Source organism: Chelonus insularis, unplaced genomic scaffold (assembly GCF_013357705.1).
Source record: "Chelonus insularis isolate UGA/USDA-ARS -01 unplaced genomic scaffold, ASM1335770v1 contig_337_pilon, whole genome shotgun sequence".
NCBI classification, from domain to species: Eukaryota; Metazoa; Arthropoda; class Insecta; order Hymenoptera; family Braconidae; genus Chelonus; species Chelonus insularis.
Window position 1 is genome coordinate 107,044 of NW_023276503.1, and position 20,832 is coordinate 127,875.

A 20,832-nucleotide genomic window follows, 5' to 3' on the forward strand; every position below is an offset into this window, starting at 1 on the left:
GAATTCACTATTTTACTACAAATATTTGTACGATAACAGTCGTGACTCGATTCATTTCAACAAACCAAGAAGTTTTCAAATAACTATTTCTCGACTATAGAACTTCAATAATAGGAATGATTTTTCATTTATGTTTTAATCTAGGATTTACATATAAATTTAGATATAAAATTTATTTTATTTATTAACATCAAATTATTTGTATCTTGATAATTTTTTGCTTAAATTCCATATTCAATTGAATCTAAAAAATTTTTTTAAAAAAAATAATTGTTTCAATGTAAAAAAAACCTCATTGAAGATATTTTAAGGTTCCCGAGGAAAATAATTTTAGCTCCCTACTCCGAAGGTACTTTGAATGTTTTTTAGTTGCAGAAACAAATATGGATAATGAAATTGATGGAATAATGATATATTGGCGAAAAACTGTACGATATGAAAATGAGCATAACTTCTATACTAATTATGCTATGGGGTTGATCGAGGGCTCATATGAATGATCTAGACGACAGAAAAACAGTCGATATGAATGAAATTATAAGTAGTGCAAAATTTATGCTAAAATTCGAGGGAGTTCCCGTTTTACCCCATTTTAGGGGTGAAGAAATTAATTTTTTATATTTTTGACCTGATTCCGCATTTCTACTCATTGAGACGAAGAGAATGAGTGGTCAAACTTGCAAATCGGACAACTTTGATTTTTCGACCCGAAAAAATGGCAAGTGGTACCCCTTTCCATTTTTTTTGGCCAAAAAATAAAAGTACTCCGATTTTCAAGTTTGACCACTCATTCTCTTCGTCTTGATGCGTAGAAATGCGGAATCGGGGCACCGCCCAAGAAAATCCACGTTAACACCCTTAAACAGGGGTCAAAGTCGAAGTAAGAGTAAAAAATCATGCACTCTTCGACTTTGAACCACTATAACTCTTAAACAAGTCATCGAATAATGATTTTTTAGAGGTCATTTAAAAGTTCAAAATCTTAGCTAAAGATGCATATCCATAAAAAACGTTTAAAAAATTTATTTCATCCTCAAAATTGCCAAAGAAGTAGGTAAACCCCCATAAAAATCTGATTTTTTTTCATATTTTAGTGATTTTAAGGGTGATGGAAATTTTTTACAATAAATTTACGGATTTTGTCAGATAGCTCAGATTTTTAGGTTTCCAAAACGTCCTTAAAAACAGTTATTTGACCGTCCGTTCATGAGTTATAAGGGTTTAAAGTCAAGGAGATGATGATTCGTAATTTGTATCCAGTTTTACCCCTGTTTAAGGGTGTTAACGTGGATTTTCTTGGGCGGTGCCCCGATTCCGCATTTCTACGCATCAAGACGAAGAGAATGAGTGGTCAAACTTGAAAATCGGAGTACTTTTATTTTTTGGCCAAAAAAAATGGAAAGGGGTACCACTTGCCATTTTTTCGGGGTGAAAAATCAAAGTTGTCCGATTTGCAAGTTGGACCACTCATCCTCTTCGTCTCAATGAGTAGAAATGCGGAATCAGGTCAAAAATATAAAAAATTAATTTCTTCACCCCTAAAATGGGGTAAAACGGGAACTCTCTCGAATTTTAGCATAAATTTTGCACTATTTATCATTTTATTCATATCGACTGTTTTCCTGTCGTCTAGATCATTCATATGAGCCCTCGATCAACCCCATAGCATAATTAGTATAGAAGTTATGCTCATTTTCATATCGTACAGTTTTTCGCCAATATATCATTATTCCATCAATTTCATTATCCATATTTGTTTCTGCAACTAAAAAACATTCAAAGTACCTTCGGAGTAGGGAGCTAAAATCTTTTTATACGGGTTCATAAATAAATTAAATATTCCAATTCATCTATCAAAAATTAATAATATTAAATCTAGAAGTTCAATTATAATCTGAAAGAGATATAATGTGATCCATAAAAAAATTTCTCCTTAGTTCTGCATGATTTATCTTTATTTGAAAAATCTTTTTTTATTACAAGAAACTTTACAAACTCTTCATTCCTTAGCATATTTCTTACGTAAGCTAAAATATAAAATGCATAAGGATCAATATGTGTACTGAAAGAAAATAACTTCCTTTCAGAATTTTTTAGCAAAATGTAATTTCGAATGTAAATTCAACATGAATTTATTATTATCAAATGTATGTCAGCTCTATGATGATCACCATTCATAATATGTTTCCAATGAACATGAATTTATGATGGATTAATATTTACTTCATAAAGATGATAAAGATTGAATGGAGTCCATCTTTATTTTGATTTATCAAGTTATAAATAAATAAATAAATAAATAAATAAAATCCAGTATCGTATGATACATAATAACAGATTTCGTATATTTGGTGTTTAGATGTTTTTGAAAACTCTAAGAAGACAGTAATCTCTTAATCTACTTCAATGTTCATCGCCTTCAAAGTTTTGCAACTGTTACCTAGATGTACGCTTCGGGATAGTTTAATCCATTGGCCTCTGAATTAAAGACGTTCTAGGTCGATGCAACCTCACGGTGGTTTCGCGTGTCAGTAAGATCGTATGATCGTAACTAAGATTAAACTAAAATTCCATGAGGATCAACTGCGAATCGATATGTGTAATCCATCTGACAAAACTTGCTCATTTAATTGACTTAAATCCCTTTAAATATATATTTCATTCATTTTGAAATTTATTTTTTAGATTTCTTTGATTTTTAATTATTTTATAATCCTACTGTACAGTGTACATTAATTAAGGTCAACGTTCCCATTTTCGTTCATGCCTTTATTTTCGTTTAATAAATATTTATTCTTTAATAATAATATTATCTTTCGTCTACATACTTTTTATTCAATAATTCCATTAAATAACTGGAAAATTTGAGAACTATTTCTATTTTTCAAATATTTATATAAAAAAAAATTAAACTTTTTATCTAAAAATGAAGTTTACTCAGCTGCAATTAGATCATGAGTAAAAAATTGGAATATTAACCTTAATAAAAATTTTAAAATTAGTTTAAATATATTATGAATTTTAATTTAATATGATAAAAAATTTTAAAATTATACTTAAATGAATTACGAACTTGAGTGAAGTATGAAAAAAAAAATGCTCATTTTTTTGTTTAATTTATTTTAAAATTGTTGATTTATGAAATTAGTTAATTTAGGTCTATTTAGATGGATTTGAAGATTCATCTTCCATTTTAGAAATTATCTTTTTTCAAGAATTCTTTTTTTTTACATCAAACTCGAACAACACTTACACTTGCACTTTGAGCCACTCTTGCACTCACTTTACTAAATAAAGTTTACTTAAAATATTTATTTCTCTTTTACACTATTTTTTTTTATCTGCTTTTATTTTCTCTCCATCATTTACTATCTCACAGTTTCCCCACCAACATCTTGAATATGAAGTGTCTGATACAAGATAAACAATTGTTACCTATTAATATTAAATAAATAAAAAATTCATGTATTTACTATCAAGTTTCAACCCCAATTTTTAATAAAAAATCAAGTTGATCAATAAAAAGTGTTCTACATTTATTTCATCAATAATAAAACACTTTATACCAGTTGCTAGAATGCTGCTTGATTAAAACACCAGCATCAAAGATTCATTTATTTTTGGCATATTTATTAAATGGCAAAGCTGCTAGAGATAGAATGCTAGATGAAATTTTATTAACAATTGATAAATGAGATATAATTATCTTAATACTTGCAAGTACTTTGATATCTTGACCTCAATGGAATTTAGGTTTCAATACGTGGTTAGGGTCAACATGGCGTAATCGCTTGCTATTTATCAATGGTTCTCTTCTGGAATTCACCAAGTTAATCCAGATCTCTCGTGCCACAAAGTTGCCGATGCTCTATACGGGTACTCACAAGTACTTGTGTACATCGATCCCTTCTTTAGGAATTTCAATAGACTATCACTTTGGATCAAGCATTTGAGCATCTATTTCAGATTTGTAGTAATTACTAAAAGCCTTCCAAACCATTGGGATTCTTAATTTATCAACTATTTGGATGTAATATTGTCAACCTAATATACAAGATGAAATTCCTTCCTCAGTCTATGATGAATTGTATATTGATCACAAAAAGTAATTTAATCTTCAGAGGAAAGATGATGTTTTCAATGCTGTGCTTTGTTCTGAAGAGTGTTGGAAAATTATCTAGTTGAAATTGCGATGTATGAATTATTTTCACAGGATCTGTTTCCAGTATCAATGGTGCAATTGAAATCTCTGCATATTCTTTATTCGTATTTCAATAATTATAGATAATATTTCATGAAAATCGAGATTAATTTATTATTAATTGAATTTATCATATGATAGAAGAGTTAGTTTTGAATTAATTCTTCATTAAATTTTCAAAGCATTTAATATTTTTTTTATTCAAACTAGGACAGATGTAGTTAACTATGGATTATCAAATTTTATATTTTATATAATAAAATTATATTTTACAATATTCATGAATCAGTTATTTAATCTAAAAAAAAAATATTAAAAAATATCAATAGGATTTAAACCTTAATTATATAAAAAAAAATGATTCATTTAAATATATTTATTTATTAAGCTCATATTAATTTGAAATATCTTACAATTTTATTTTTTTTCGTAGAATTAATTTTTTAAAATTACAATTAATTAAAAATTATTTTTATTTAAGTAAGAAATGAATGATTTCTTTTGTTGAAAAAAAAATGTATTTATTTTATCATAATTGAAAATTACTTCAAATGTAGTCTGAATAATTAAATCAACACAATATCATTATCAATAACCAATGTGTAAAACATTTGACGAAGTTAATTGCTTTTAAGAGTCTTATCAAGGGTTGAAGAAAAGGTGAAGTATGTGGTTGTACACAAGTTACATCGCTCGCATTTCATAGAACAAATTATCATTCTTGAGGTTACCCACTTCGGAAATCCACGAGTTCCAGACTGTAAGCTAACGTTCGTTCTCTTACTATGACCCCTCTCTATCTTTCTCTCCATCTTCACTCACCACGACCTCCACATTTACCAGGTTGCGGTACATTGTCCAACGATAGTAATTCAGCGGGACGTTCTAATTAGATTTCGCCGCTTTGGCTGAGAGAGCTCTTGGGTACTGATGTTCTCAGCTAGGAAAATCGTGAGAAAGCCTCTCGCTCTCTTCCCTTGAATTTCGACAAATTTTCAATTTGCTACAGAGTTCATTCTCTGTGAATAATAATAACAAGCTTCATTCGATGGAGCTTATTTTTTTTTCTATCCACTGTATTCAGCATGAGAGTTTGTTGCTGCAAATAAATACTACATTCCTATCAAATAAATATTTTTTTCTCACCTAAAATACTTTTTAACTTATTCATTAGCAGTCCAAAATATCATCAATACAATTCACTGTAAATTTTAGTGTTTTATTTTAAAACATTTAAAGTGTTTTACGGTAGTTCATTCGCTCCGGGCCGTATAAAAAAAAGACCCAGGGCCCTTTGAAATAAAATTAATTTTTTTTATGAAGTATACACACTAGCTCTCTGCATCTTTATTAATTTGTCTTCTATTATAAAAAAGATTCAAAAAAGAAGGTTAATGCCTATTTTATATGAATGTTTAGACTAAAATTATTAATAATAACTTATTCTTTTAGGAACGGTACGATAAAACTTAATTTTTTTTTTGACAGAATATTTGTTATAAATGTATTTACATTATATAATTTTTTTTACGAAAATTGAAAGAACCGTTTTTGAATGAAAGTTAAAAAACCTAATATTGTAGTTAATTATTAATTATTGGTTTAAATGGAGAGAAGAGTGAACTTTGATTTCAAATAACTCGAGTTCTAAACGGTGAATCGATTTTTTTTATTTAAATAAACGTTTTATTTTCTAATAATCTTCCGTTTTAATGCAGTAAAAAAAAAATCCTAAGAAAACATTAATCTCGATCGATCTACCTTAATATGACGTCACCAATTTCATTAACATTGTCTAGATTTTAAAAAGTTTTTAAGTGTTAATTCGTCGTATTAAAACACTTTTAATGTTTTAAAATAAAACACCAAAATTTACAGTGATCAAAGTGTATATTTATTGTAAAATTTTGAATATAATTCTATCTTTATCAGCTTTAGGCTATTTTTGTGGTTATTTAATAGTCATATAATCGCCCTCAAGTAATTTAATCGTTGTTTGTTTTTTTATTTAATTTGACTTGAATATTCCAATAAATTCATTGCTTATTTATTCATGTTTTTTTTCGAATAATTTTTTTAACATTTCGTTTTATTTAACAGCAGTTTAGTTATTGAGTCTATTGTGTTCAACACCAATCAATTGATAAATAGAAAAAAAAATTTTTTTCAGTCAACATTTTTCATTTCACAATCATTGTTTATATAAATCTGCAGAAATAAATCCTTATACAATACAAACAATAAGTTTTTGTGTGACATTGTTGAAATATATTCTATGAATTTTATAGGATTTATAGAAATTGGTAATAATTGTTTTTTATTTAATAAACAATAAACATTGTTTTGATATTTTATAAAAATTTAAATTTATCTTAAAGGATGTATTTTTTTTTTTATTCATTATTCTAAATAAATTTTTCTCATCAGTTATTATTTATAGATAAATAAAATAGGTATGTTGTTATACAATATATCTTATACTGTTTTTCTTTTATTTTTATTGTATTTTATGCACGAGTTAAATCTCTCGAGTCTAAATTTAAAATTATTTATCATTCATCTGTATTGTGATAAACGATGAAATTACATAATATAAATGTAACTTGGATGCTAGAAAACTAGCAAAAGTCAACGAAAGATTTAGAAAATAACAGGAAAATAAAGAAAGAATGTATAAAAAAGAGATTGGGTTATATAAAAAGCTCATACCAATTTTAAATTTATTATCTCACAGGAGTGCAGTAGTTGAAAGGATAAAAATAGTGTCACTACCATGCATTTAAGTTTTTTCTACTATTTTTTTTTCCCTTTTAATGAGTAATTCATATTTATTCTCTCCATTCGATAACAATAAAAAGTTATTTTAATTAGAATTCATTTTGAATTGATAACATAAAAGAAGGATTATTATTTTTATTCAGAAAATAACAACAAAGGATTGAGAGAGACAAAGGAGAAATGAGATAGGAGAATTATGATGACATTTTGCAGATGAGCAATACATCAATATTCATTTAAGTAAACATCTAGATTGTCTTTTTATGTCAGTGATTTAATGGACATTTAAATGATCTCAAACATAATCCTATCATACTTGTTAAAAAATTCTCATCTTTTGATGGATTACCAATTGATTCCTTTGTGGGTATTGATGTCAAATGGAGTCAAGGAAGAAAAGAAAATAAACCAAGAGAGAAAAATTCAATGGTGGTCAAGTGAGAAGAGGACAAATCACTTTGTCGTGTGGTGTACCCATGTCCACCACTTCAATCGTCAATCGATAATCGTCGAGTTGTGACTAACTCACTTGTTCCTCTTTCCACATTTCCTACCATTTTTTTTTTATTATTTTTCACCCTATTTTTCTTTACTCTACAGTCTGTCGTCAATAAATTATGAACAGAACGACAATTTCCTGACCTTCGGATTTAACTTTATGGTCGATAGACAATGACATTTTACTCCAGGCTCTCTTCAGAAATTTATTATCGATGAAACTTTGGAAAAATTTCAATCCATTGACTTTATTGATTATTTTTTGAATTGAATTGGAAAACGTAGAAAAGATGAGAGAGAAAAAAAAAACGAAGCATTTTACAAACAAATAATTAATTGCTCAACCCTCAGGGTTTCAAACCTAACAATTTTTCACCTTCTATTTTTTTTCTTTCAGGTTTTATGATTAAATTCACTGTGGCTTTTGGTGCAAAAATATCCCCAAAACAATTCTATTGAATGAGAATGTTCATACAACCAATCGATTTTTTTATCATAAAAATTATTTTTAGCCATATCAAAGGTTTCCTTTACTGATTTACGAAAATAGTTAAATGGAATTCATTCTAAAAGTCATAAAAATAATATTTGCTTCACAAAAAGTTAAATTTGCAAAAAGAAATGGAATTCGCCAAAAAAAAATATCATATTATCCACCCGCAAAAGGGAATTATCAAATAAAAAATTCTAGTACTTTAGCATTACTTCATTACAAGATAATTTTACTCTGTTTCGCATTTGACTCTGCTATTTTCTCCATGTCGGATCTCTATAATATAAAAAGACTTTCATCTCCAGCAGTAACTTAAACATTAAAGTCATAAAATACATGATATTAAAGTCAAAGTAACCTAGAATTTTGATATAAGAAAGTTTGATAACTTCTATCTCTTCATCAAATGTTTTTTTTTTACAGTAAAAATACCAGATAAGTATGTTAATACTTGAGGAAAGTAAACAATTCCAGAAGCTATTTAAACACTAATTAATAGCACATGACATGCATATAAATTTAAAATAATGTTTATTATAATATATACAAGAAGATGTAATCATTAACAAAGTTTCTACTGGTTTTAGATAGTTTAGTGCAAAATAGGTAAAGTCGACTATAAATGTCCAATTACGAAGACAAAGAATGTACTCAGATGTAAACTCGAGTAATTTCATAATCTTTAGATATAACTGATGTCAGAACTGGTTGTAATGCGGGCTGACAGTGGTAGAAAATTGTTAACAGTTGTTACCAATGTTTAATCTACTTTACTATTATTTTAAATTAAATGGTGTTGGGGGGGGATGAAAATAATAGAAAGTTTGTAATGCATTAAGTAAGTTACAGATATTATATAGACTGAATTCATTCGAAAATTGGAAAGCTGTGAAGCAAAGTAACATTTTCGATGAAGAGTATAATTTTGTGTCAACTTTGGTTTTTGTCCGAAAATAATCCGCTTGTGTTTGATTATTAATGCGATTGTTCTTTGAGGATTTTTAATATTTGAAAAAGTTTACATTGTAAAAAGAAGAAGGAGGTATTAAAACTTTTTATTGTGAATTCTTTGTTTAATAAATTTCTCTTACATTTTTAATTAATAGTTGGTAAGGATCTGGGAATATTTTCAACATAATTCTTAAGCAGAGAATTTGTTGAAGAAGTTTAGATAGAATTTATATAAATATGAAAAGCATAGATATTTGATGATCTTGTTAATAACAGCCCTTACAGAAAAATTTTGTTTCTCTCGTCGGACTATAGGGAATATTTGGGGAACAAAATTTTTTTTTATTTCAATTTTACTGTAAACGTACATTAAATGTTTTCTACTTGCAGAAATAAAAATGGATAATGAAATTAATGAAATAATGATATATTGGCGAAAAACTGTACGATATGAAAATGAGCATAACTTCTATACTAATTATGCTATGGGGTTGATCGAGGGCTCAAATGAAAGATCTAGACGACAGGAAAACAGTCGATATAAATAAAATGATAAATAGTGCAAAATTTATGCTAAAATTCGAGAGAGTTCCCGTTTTACCCCATTTTAGGGGTGAAGAAATTAATTTTTTATATTTTTGACCTGATTCCGCATTTCTACTCATTGAGACGAAGAGGATGAGTGGTCAAACTTGCAAATTGGACAACTTTGATTTTTCGACCCGAAAAAATGGCAAGTGGTACCCCTTTCCATTTTTTTTGGCCAAAAAATAAAAGTACTCCGATTTTCAAGTTTGACCACTCATTCTCTTCGTCTTGATGCGTAGAAATGCGGAATCGGGGCACCGCCCAAGGAAATCCACGTTAACACCCTTAAACAGGGGTAAAACTGGATACAAATTACGAATCATCATCCCCTTGACTTTAAACCCTTATAACTCATGAACGGACAATCCAATAACTGTTTTTAAGGACGTTTTGGAAACCTAAAAATCTGAGCTGTCTGACAAAATCCATAGATTTATTGTAAAAAATTTCCTTCACCCTTAAAATCACTAAAATATGAAAAAAAATCAGATTTTTATGGGGGTTTGCCTACTTCTTTGGCAATTTTGAGGGTGAAATAATTTTTTAAACGTTTTTTATGGATATGTATCTTTAGCTAAGATTCTGAACTTTCCATAGTTCCCTTGAAAATCATTATTCGATGACTTGTTCAAGAGTTATAAAGGTTGAAAGTTGAACTAAAGGTAAAAAATCATCTACTTTTTGAATTTGAACCGCTATAACTCTTGAACAAGTTACCGAATAATGATTTTTGAGGGGTTTTTAGAAAGTTCAGAATCTTAGCTACAGATGCAGATCCATAAAAAACGTTTAAAAAATTTATTTCACCCTCAAAATTGCCAAAGAAGTAGGCAAACCCCCATAAAAATGTGACTTTTTTTTATATTTTAGCGATTTTAAGGGTGAAGGAAATTTTTTTAAATAAATCTATGGATTTTGTCAGATAGCTGAGATTTTAAGGTTTCCAAAACGTCCTTAAAAACAGTTATTGGATTGTCCGTTCATGAGTTATAAGGGTTTAAAGTCAAGGGGATGATGATTCGTAATTTGTATCCAGTTTTACCCCTGTTTAAGGGTGTTAACGTGGATTTTCTTGGGCGGTGCCCCGATTCCGCATTTCTACGCATCAAGACGAAGAGAATGAGTGGTCAAACTTGAAAATCGGAGTACTTTTATTTTTTGGCCAAAAAAAATGGAAAGGGGTACCACTTGCCATTTTTTCGGGGTGAAAAATCAAAGTTGTCCGATTTGCAAGTTGGACCACTCATTCTCTTCGTCTCAATGAGTAGAAATGCGGAATCAGGTCAAAAATATAAAAAATTAATTTCTTCACCCCTAAAATGGGGTAAAACGGGAACTCTCTCGAATTTTAGCATAAATTTTACACTATTTATCATTTTATTCATATCGACTGTTTTCCTGTCGTCTAGATCATTCATATGAGCCCTCGATCAACCCCATAGCATAATTAGTACAGAAGTTATGCTCATTTTCATATCGTACAGTCTTTCGCCAATATATCATTATTTCATTAATTTCATTATCCATATTTATTTCCGCAAATAGAAAACATTTAATGTACGTTCGGAGGGGGAGAGTAAATTTTCGAAAAAAAAAAAATGTCCTCCCCCATCGTTTCCCTCGTGGAACTCTGGGGAACGTCAGGGAACCTTTGGGGAATGAAATTTTTTATACGGGAACCTTCTTCAGTAGTCATAATCTATTTAAAACAATCATAAGCAGTAATTGATCTCGTTAAAGATGGACATCTTATTATAATTGCATTTGTGATACGAAATAAAAATACTAGAGTTGATTTATCAGTTCAAATTTTTTTCTGCAATCAATAAAATACTTACAATGAAGATGAGTTTCGTTAAGCGTTGATTAATGTGACGTGAGAATAATTAAAAAAGTTTAATTGCTTTGAATAATAATTTCAACTATAATTCTCTAATCAATTACCTATAAAATTGCTTTCAATTTTTATATCATTGTATGCATTAATCACTTCATTACAGCTAATATCATATCATAATAGATAATCAATATGCGACCAAATGAATATTAATTAAAAAACAATTAAAATTTATACAAACCATTTTTCTTTTTTTTTTTCAATTATCTCTGCATCTTCATCATATAATTTTCAATCCAAATTAATTATTCAAATGTCTTATTCTCATTTAAATAAATATTTAAAATTATTTATATATTTATCAAAAGTCAACATTTATTGAAAACACTTAAAAAGATTCACGATATTTAAATATTAAAAGAAAAGTAGATCGAATTCGATAAAAAAAGAATTTATTTTTATCGAACTGATGAAAGTAAAAGTAGAAAGAGGAAGTAAAGAATAAAATAAGAATGTAAATAGCAGATAAGAAGATATTGCGACAGAGAGAAAGCGATAAAAAACATCAACAATAGGTTTAAAAAATTGCAAGTATAAAGTTATTGAAGATTATTCCAAGTATTTACATCGTATTGCTACAATTCATTGATACATAGAAAATTCAAAACACAAGGTCGAGGTCGTTGAACGCACGAATAGTTTTTCAAGCGATTTCTTCCTGATACTAAAAAGAATGACATATTGGAATTCTTTAGATGTTATCTATTTTTAAGTTTTTAGAAAATTAAATGGCTCACAATTCTCTTTAAACGTCTGTAGAATAAATCTATAAACAATTCAATTCTTTTATTACATATTTGCTTAAAAAAAGTAAATAATTTTTCTCTCTCTCTCTAAATATCTGATTAATTGGTGAATCGTTGTACATTCCTATTTATTCGCATGTTTTATGCACATGCAAAAATACGATCGTCAAACAGTTTATTCAGTTAAATAATTTTTCGATGGTTTAAATATCAAATGTGAAATGAGTACATTTTACCAACAGTATATTTAACTAATTTCTTCAGTAATCATTTATATTGACCAATTAAACTATGTACCATATTTACTTAATATAACAAATAATGCTGAAATTTATCTTCTACTTTTATTTACATTATCATTTTTTTTTTTTTAATCATGATTTAAAATGTGAAACAATTATTAAATGTACACTTTTTTTAAGTAAATAAACAAAATGCAGCAAATTTAAATAAAATCTCATTAATAAATGTAATGAATGTTTAGAGGTTACGAATTGATCATGTACTTAACTAGAGGCAGATGTAATTGTTTTATCACCCTCAATGTTATTTCTCAAGCAAGTTGGCTTATTATTAACATTTTCTGTCTTTCCAAATCCATACATGATCTCCTCTATTATCTCTTATATGTCTGCTGTTATCGAGAGCTCTTGTCTAAAGCATGGTATTCCTTTATTACTGATCTTGAGTTCCCATTTCGCGGTCTGTTGCACGAACGTCTTCCTGATCGATCGTTTCGTCTCAAGCGCTTTATTCCAAGCAGCTTCTACCCTTTGACTTCCTTTTCCTTCACTCCTGAATGTTCTTATTCGCTACCAGGCTATAAGCGTAATATTATTCGGAACAAATGATATCTATCGGCTGTACGGAAACAATTCATCGTCATCTTGATGCCGAAACATTTCTGTTGCTGTGAGGAAAACGACCAAATCGATCTAATCATGATATAAACCATTCGCAATACATTGAACCGTTGTAGTTTGGATCATTTAATTCCTAAAATTGACGATGTCCCCATTGATCGTAATATCCATAGGTTGTATTCAACATACGCAGTATATAATGTTCGTTCTGGTTGCCTAGCTGATTTGTCGACGGTGCGTAATCAATGTCGGTTATATCAGAATGCAGGCTATTACATTCCGCAGTTACGCAACCCTCTAAATTATGCTAATCCTAGCCCAGTTGGGGATCATTGTGGCTCAGACGAGAAGGGTTTCCAAGTACTGATGTCTATACTCCTGAGATTAAATTACTTGATTGTCTCGCTCGCATAAGATTATCTTTCAAATGTGATATGAAATTAGAATTTTCGACGTTATTTGCTTGATTATCAACGTTATTACAGTGCTTTTGAATATTAAAAAATTTTTTTTTCTTTTGAAATTAAAAAAAAATCTCTTTTCGGCGAGGGAACACTGCTTTAATCGATTAAATTAATTATCTGAGGGTTGAATAGAGGATATGAGATGAAATATTAAGAGAGGATCTTTTTTTATTGTTGATAAAAAGTCGATAAAAAATAACATATCAATTATTATTGATTTTTTTCAATGATTCCCTTGGATATAAAATATTTTTGTGCTATTTAATAATTATTTATTACAACTACTCAAAAGTATTCTTGGACTTGCATAAATAATTATATTTATTTAAAAAAATACTATTGTTTAAATGTGAGAAAAAATTATTCTTCAATCTTTTAGAGTATTTTTTATCTTAGAAGATTGATTTTTATTATTAAATCATCTTTTCTAATGAAATATTTGACATGATCCAAGTTACAACTGAATCAAGGTAATATCTTTTAATTAGATGAAGAAATAGGAGAAGCACCAGCACCAAGACCACTTAACAAAGTGAAAAAGCCAATAAAAATTTTTCTCTGTCGAAAGATTTAGGAGGAGAGTGTCTTTCCTTGCACTTTTTTACTCTAAAACATAGCTAGCTTCTGATTAAGCGAGAGACATAAAATAGTTCTATTGAAGCAGCATCAGGGATAACTACAATCTCCAATAAAGAGACGCAGACACCATTTACCCTTGCTCATATCTTTCTCTCTAAGGTTTGTTGGACGTTTTTTTGCTCGTAAAACCAACTGGTACTATGGTCTCATTTCGTTCATGCTTTCTTCGAGATAGATATACTATGAGGGGCTTCGATTCATGTGAATTTATGAGCTTGTGCTGATCACAAACTAGAAATTGGGCTTCCCAACAACACGATAGAAAATTTAATTACTTGAAGATCGATCCAGCTAGATTACCATCATCTATATGCAATTAAAAAAAACAAAAAAATTACAAAAAAAAATGCCTTGGAAAATATTTTCAAGTATGTTTTAATTTGTAGTTCCAAGAATTAATCATTCATGTAGGTGTAAAATTTTTCAGCTAATTTTATTTACGATGAAATGAAAGAAAACAATAAAATAAGAAAAAAAAAATCAGCTTTTCAAGTAGAATAGTAAAGTGATAAATTTTGTCCTTAGACAAGCTGGCCGTAGGTAATGCTGCTCAGCAAAGCTTTGTCGCTAGGATTTATATTTCATTCTTTTCGAAAACGAGAAGAAAAAGTAAAATAAGAGAAGACAAAAAGAACATTTGCGGAAGACAAATGAATAACGCACTCGTGCTTAATTAAGTTCATTCCGGTGAGGAAGAGGTAAAAGAAGGAGTTTTTTTTTTTCAATTCACTCCGCTTAATTAATCGCATCTAAATCGCTTGGAGAACATGAGATATTAGCAGATATATAGATATAAGTAAATGTAGTGTGTAATTTTATTTTTGAGGTAAAACAATAATTTAATTTTTTATTTCGTAGTATTCAATATATTCTGACAATTAAATGTTATTTAGATGAAAAAAAAAATTAATTAATTAAATTTTTCTTGCTTTGTAATGAAGCGAATAATTGTTTAATGTATTTATTATCTTCCTGCATGTTCAGTGATTTTTTTTCATCAGATTATGGCATAAAAATATGAGAAGAATTTTTAAATTTACAAAAGTAATTTAATTTTTTGTTTAAGCTCACGATGATGAGAGCTCTCTTTCTACTTTTTTCGAAAAATATTTCAATCTCATTAATTCATGAGATGATAACAAAAAACAAAAAAAAAAATAAGGCAAATGTCATTTATGATTTTTTTAAAAAGATATATAAATTTTATAAAAATGACGTTTGTTATATTTAGAACTCTCTTTTATGTCAACTTTGTATAAAAGAATAGAAGTTTAACTCAAAAGATGTTGTCTCATGATATTGATCCATCTTATCCTACAGCCTCGAGGGGTCTCTATCCTATCTATTCATTCTATAATTACTGCAATTACTAATAGAGATAGGGTTACCCACTATAATATTTACCTCAATATCTACATTCAGAACTTGGAAACATTAAAAAAAAAATAAATTCAATAAAAAGTATTTTATAGAAGCCACAAGTCACAAATGTTGTTTATAAAATATAAAAAGCTCTAAAAGCTTGCATACAAAATACATCAAAAAGCATTAAAGAGTTATTTGAATTTCATGTGAACTTTGGAAGCTTTCTAGTCTGACTTATTTCAAATACTTTAAGACAGTTTAAAATCTTAGTTCTAATAAACTAAATTCACTAAAAATAAGTTATAAGTTATTGAACCCACAGGAATTGGAGCAAAATATCTAGAGAATACTTTCTGATAAATATTTTCAACATGGCCTTATTGTATTGAAACAATAGATTTTGATTAAAATTTCATTAACATCAAACTGCTTCAAGATATATCAATAAACTGATTATTGACCAAAACTGTTCTCCCATCACTGTCGAGACATTGTCAAACGAAGTTTTGCTGTACATGATCATCAAAGCTTTGATGATAACATCTCGAATACAATTAGAGCAATTCCACTCAACAAGGCTTCAATCGTTGGGTTCGAGTGGTCTAGAGGTGACTGGGCTTTAAATGAAATTCGTAGAGCTGCTCTTGAGATATTGTTAACGCCAACACCCTCATACTAAGTCATGACATACACACATACCTACCATTTACAGAAGTATACTTGAAAATTTATTTTAGAAATATTCATTTAGGAGAAATGATTATAAGAAAAAAATTATCTTCAGCTCTAGATTATAAGCTTCAAGCCTAATTAGCAGAGCTCTGTGTTGCAATTTCCTTGGAAAAAAGAAACCGCTTCCGGCAGAATAGTAAAAAAAATTCAAATTTTCTCAATGCCTTTTGTGAGAAAAAAAAACTATTATTCTTTGGAGTTTGAAATGATAAGAAAAAGAAAAGAAAAGAAGTTGATAAATAAAATGTTTTTCTTTATGTACCCAAGTCAAAATATAATACCTAAATTTATTCTTTTCATATCATTCCTATCCTAGATTCATCCTTTTTATCCTGATATTATTATATTTCATTCTTTGAGTAGATAAAAATTAGGATGATAAGATCTACTTTTAACCTTTTAATCCTAATACTATTTTTATCCTTCTAGGCTAGACAGAATAGCCTGATCTCAACTTTATAAATTGATTTGCTTATATTTAGTAGTACTTTTAGAAATAATTGAAATAAGGTCACGATTTATATAATGAATTAATTTTCCAACAATTATATTTATTGAAAATTGAATTGTTTTAAATGATTTTTTACAACTTAATAATGAATTAAATGAAACTGCTCTTTCAAATATGAACATGGTCAATATTATAACTCTCATTACAGTCAGACTTTTTTTTAAAAATATATATGATTTTAATGCTTATGATAATAATGCTAATGAAGAGCCAAATGAGTGTTAAAATAAAATGAATAATTATGAATAATAATGTTTTTATTAGAATGAAATTACTTGAATCTCAAATAAAATTAAATTGAAACCAATAAAAGCAGGATGAAACTAGGTATTATATTTCGACTCGAGATCTCTATTTTTGGAGTAAAAAAGGTAAGTAATAATAATTAGAATGGTAATTGAAGCTACATGTAATGAAAAAATAGAAATAAATAAAAATTTAAAACAATTTAAACGATTCTTATTTCTCATTATTATCTATTTATATCATGTAAAATTGAATTTTCATATTAAACCTTCATCCACAGATACAAAAGTAAAAATAGCTAGGTCCGTTGTAATTAATTTACTGTTACAGAAAGATAAACGTTAAGTTAATTCCATTATTTGCCAAAGGAAATTTAGAGAGTATATTTACATAGTAATGGAAGTCTTTGTGAAGTAATATGAAGCCTGCAGGACAGTGAATGAAGATTTTATATAGGCATGCGCTTAATCTGTCAAAATGTAGATTATTCGTTTTGATATATATTTGACTTTTGAAAATAGGCCGAGAAAATTTACAAAGATACATTCATAATACACGTGTATTTCAATGCAAATGAGGCTATGTGAAGTATAGTCAAAGAAGAAAGAGATGTGGAAAGAGGGATTGGATGAGAGTGTCTGAAGCCTTGGATTCTCTGCCATTAGCCTCGAATTGCATTCGATATGAATTCTTTGAGGACTACCGGATGGATATATTTTGTCGCTAGAAACGAACGTTTCCTTTTTCCATTTATAAATTTTATTTATTTTTTTACATTTTTATGCCTTTTTTTTATTCATGTTCTTGCAACTGAATCTTTAATGATCACGATAGTCTCTCTGCACTTGTCGTTTCTCTGCTACTTTATAATAATCAATACAAAAAATATGCTAAACTTTAATAAGAAGTAGATACATCCGTTGGATTGCATAAAGAATAGATAGTCAGTTTACACAATTGTCGAAAATCTGTTAATATTTAATCAAATTAAATATAAAAACTTTTTTAAATTGTTAATAATAATCAAAATTATTCCGAGTTTCAGTTAAAATCTATATAACCGTAAAAAAAATGGAAACTTTTTACCTTTACTAATTCCAGCTTATTTTTTTATCTCTCTTTATAGCTGTATTCTGCTGGAATGGCTAACAATTGTAATATTCTTTTACATCCGTTGGTTTCCTTCACTCTTACAAATTTCATATCATAAAATTTGATAAAAAAAAAATCTCACAAAAAAGCTCCACCACCAAACTCGTGGTATCTAATTCAACCGTCATATTGTATTATACTGAATTTTTGACTCAGTGAATACAGCCCTACTTCAGAAGAGATGATACTTGGAAAGGAAAACAACTATACCAAGTGTCAGGTGGCACATAACGTGGGTAGCTCATTGGCCAGCTAGTTCCAAATTGTGCAACGAGAATTGCTGCCAACGAGGCAACAGAATAATCCCAAGTTCGCCTGATTACATTATAATTGCAGATGTATGCAAGCACCAGACGATACGAATGCTATAAGCCAGGCCTACCTCTCACCCTCTCGTTTTGGTTGTAGCTTTGATTTCCAACTGCCATGCCTGATAATAAATTCTATCAAATATTGATAATTTTTCAACATGATGAAATGAACTTTTTTATATGCTTTTATGTTTACAAAAACCTTTTCGTACCAATTTTATAGAAAATTTTGTCTTGAATAATTGAGATTGATTGAAGCTAAAAAATTGCATCAAAGTTTAGCAAAGTGAAAAAGAAAAAGTTTTTACATTTGATAGTAGTTGCAGATAGAGAGAGAGAGAGAGAAAGAGAGAGAGACATTTTCATTAGAAATATTGAACAAGCTTCAATAGTTTTTAAATTCGATGAACCAAAGTGGCTTTCAACTTGTAACACATTTCTTTGATGATAAAGTTTAAGTTAACATAAAATGAAATATATTTTCCAAAAAATTGATGTAATCAGCAAAAAATGAGTGATGAAATAAACTTGATTAGTTTGTGTACATTTAAATATTCATTAAAAAAAAATTTTTTTGATGGATGTGGAGATTGACATATTGAAAAAAAGACTCATCAGGTAAATATTTGATTAAATTTGAATTAAACAAATATTTCCAAGTATGGAGTAAATATTAACTTAATTACTATATGGATATATTTAAATTAAGTGCTTGAATGATCAATTAGAGTAATAATTAACCTTTTAATGAGTAATTTTAATAAAGTGAGTAATTTACTTGATAAAATCTTTTTTCAGTAGCATCAACATGATGAAAATTATTTTAAAACTATCCCAAGTCAAAAGGATCAATAACAATGATAAAACGATTAAGATTAAAAAAAAGTGACTCTTTCCCTTTTCGTTCCTAATCTTGTATAAGTCGATAAGACGGTTTTAGCCCTCTAAATCTAGCACAAAAAAGTCTAGGAAGCCTGTACGTCACCAGGAGTTCTACTTTTGCATAATTATCTTACGTTCTTCTATCTTGTCAATGTTAAATAAAATTAATCATCCAATAATTGAAATTAAATTAGATAGTCTATATATCTACAAATAATCTAGATTTTAAAGCAACTTCTTCAATGTTGATATGATAATTCACAATTAAATTATAGAAATGTAAAATTTCCTTGACAAGAGTAATTTAAAAAATTTAATAATACGAAAAAATGAAACAAATAGACTTCTGACATGTCATTTCAATTTAATTTTCTATCTAAAGAAGATCAATAAACCAATCCAATAAAACTTCGACTCTTCTTCCTCGATTTACCTCTATATATCAATAAAAAAGGAACTATTCTTTTATTCGTGTTCAGGAAGAAAATAAGGTGAATTTTAGTCATAGAAACTCCAACGATGAAATATATGAGAAGGGTTTGGAAAGTCGAAAGTATTTACCTACGTATTTTTCTATCCTCTTGTTTCCTTTTTTTTTCTTCTTATATTACCTTTTCCTCTGTTGTAACTCCACATTTATCCACTGACAAGTGACAAGGTAAACACCGTTCGATCATTCTGGTATTTTGAACATTCTGGAATTTTCCACAACGACAAGCGATCGATTTTCTTCATTAGGATGTCAATAGCATCAAATTGTCAGAAGTACTTTAGAAAATAATGGAGATCACAAAGTAACTAAGTTTTTTCACATTTTCTTTTTTAATTTTTCCCAAATTGACATGATATTAAGGAATGAAAATAAAATACTGCTTCGTCAGTTAGAGATTTTCTTTCAATATAATTTATTGAAAAAATTTTCTTTGGTGAACGTGTTGTTGTTTAAAGTTCATGATACATTTCAAAATGGTAGATAGATAAATGAGGCTTACCTTCTATGAGTTGGTCAAGCATCGCGTAAATGTGAGATGTTGCCTCATCTGTCATCACCCAGCCACCAGTGGTCATTTCGAGGCGACCCTCCTTTACCAGACGTTTAACCACTGCTTTCTTTGTTGGGTGAGCACTGGAACCAATAAACAGACAAGATCCATCAACCACATTTCACCACCATACCCTATTATATTTTTTCTTGTCATCTATTTTCTTTTTTTTATACAATCTCATATATAAAGTCAAGTTAAATAAGATTGTCAACAAATTTATGAGCAATTCAGAGCAATGGAGTTTTTATACATTTTAATATATTTTAAGATAAATATTTTTAGCTTGTGCAAGTACTGCAATAGCTCCATAGCTCCATGGAAATTTAAACTTTTTTTTTTTTGAGTAGAAAAATATGTTGTCATTTCTTTAATGCTACTTTTTAGGTTGTTATTTACTTCAATTTTATGAAAATATATTTATTATGATGAAAATAATATAATTTATGTTGAAAATTGATTGATTTATTGC

At 28.4% G+C, this 20,832-nt stretch overlaps 1 protein-coding gene across 1 annotated transcript in view; it reads right to left on the minus strand.

Moving 5' to 3' along the window:
- alpha-Man-IIb (alpha-Mannosidase class II b) overlaps positions 1-20,832 on the minus strand; it is a 31,969-nt gene that overhangs the window by 5,160 nt on the left and 5,977 nt on the right. Inside the window, exon 3 of the mRNA XM_035082051.1 lies at positions 20,310-20,443. Within this exon, the coding sequence (XP_034937942.1) occupies positions 20,310-20,443 (134 nt within the window). The remainder of the gene's footprint in view (positions 1-20,309; positions 20,444-20,832) is intronic.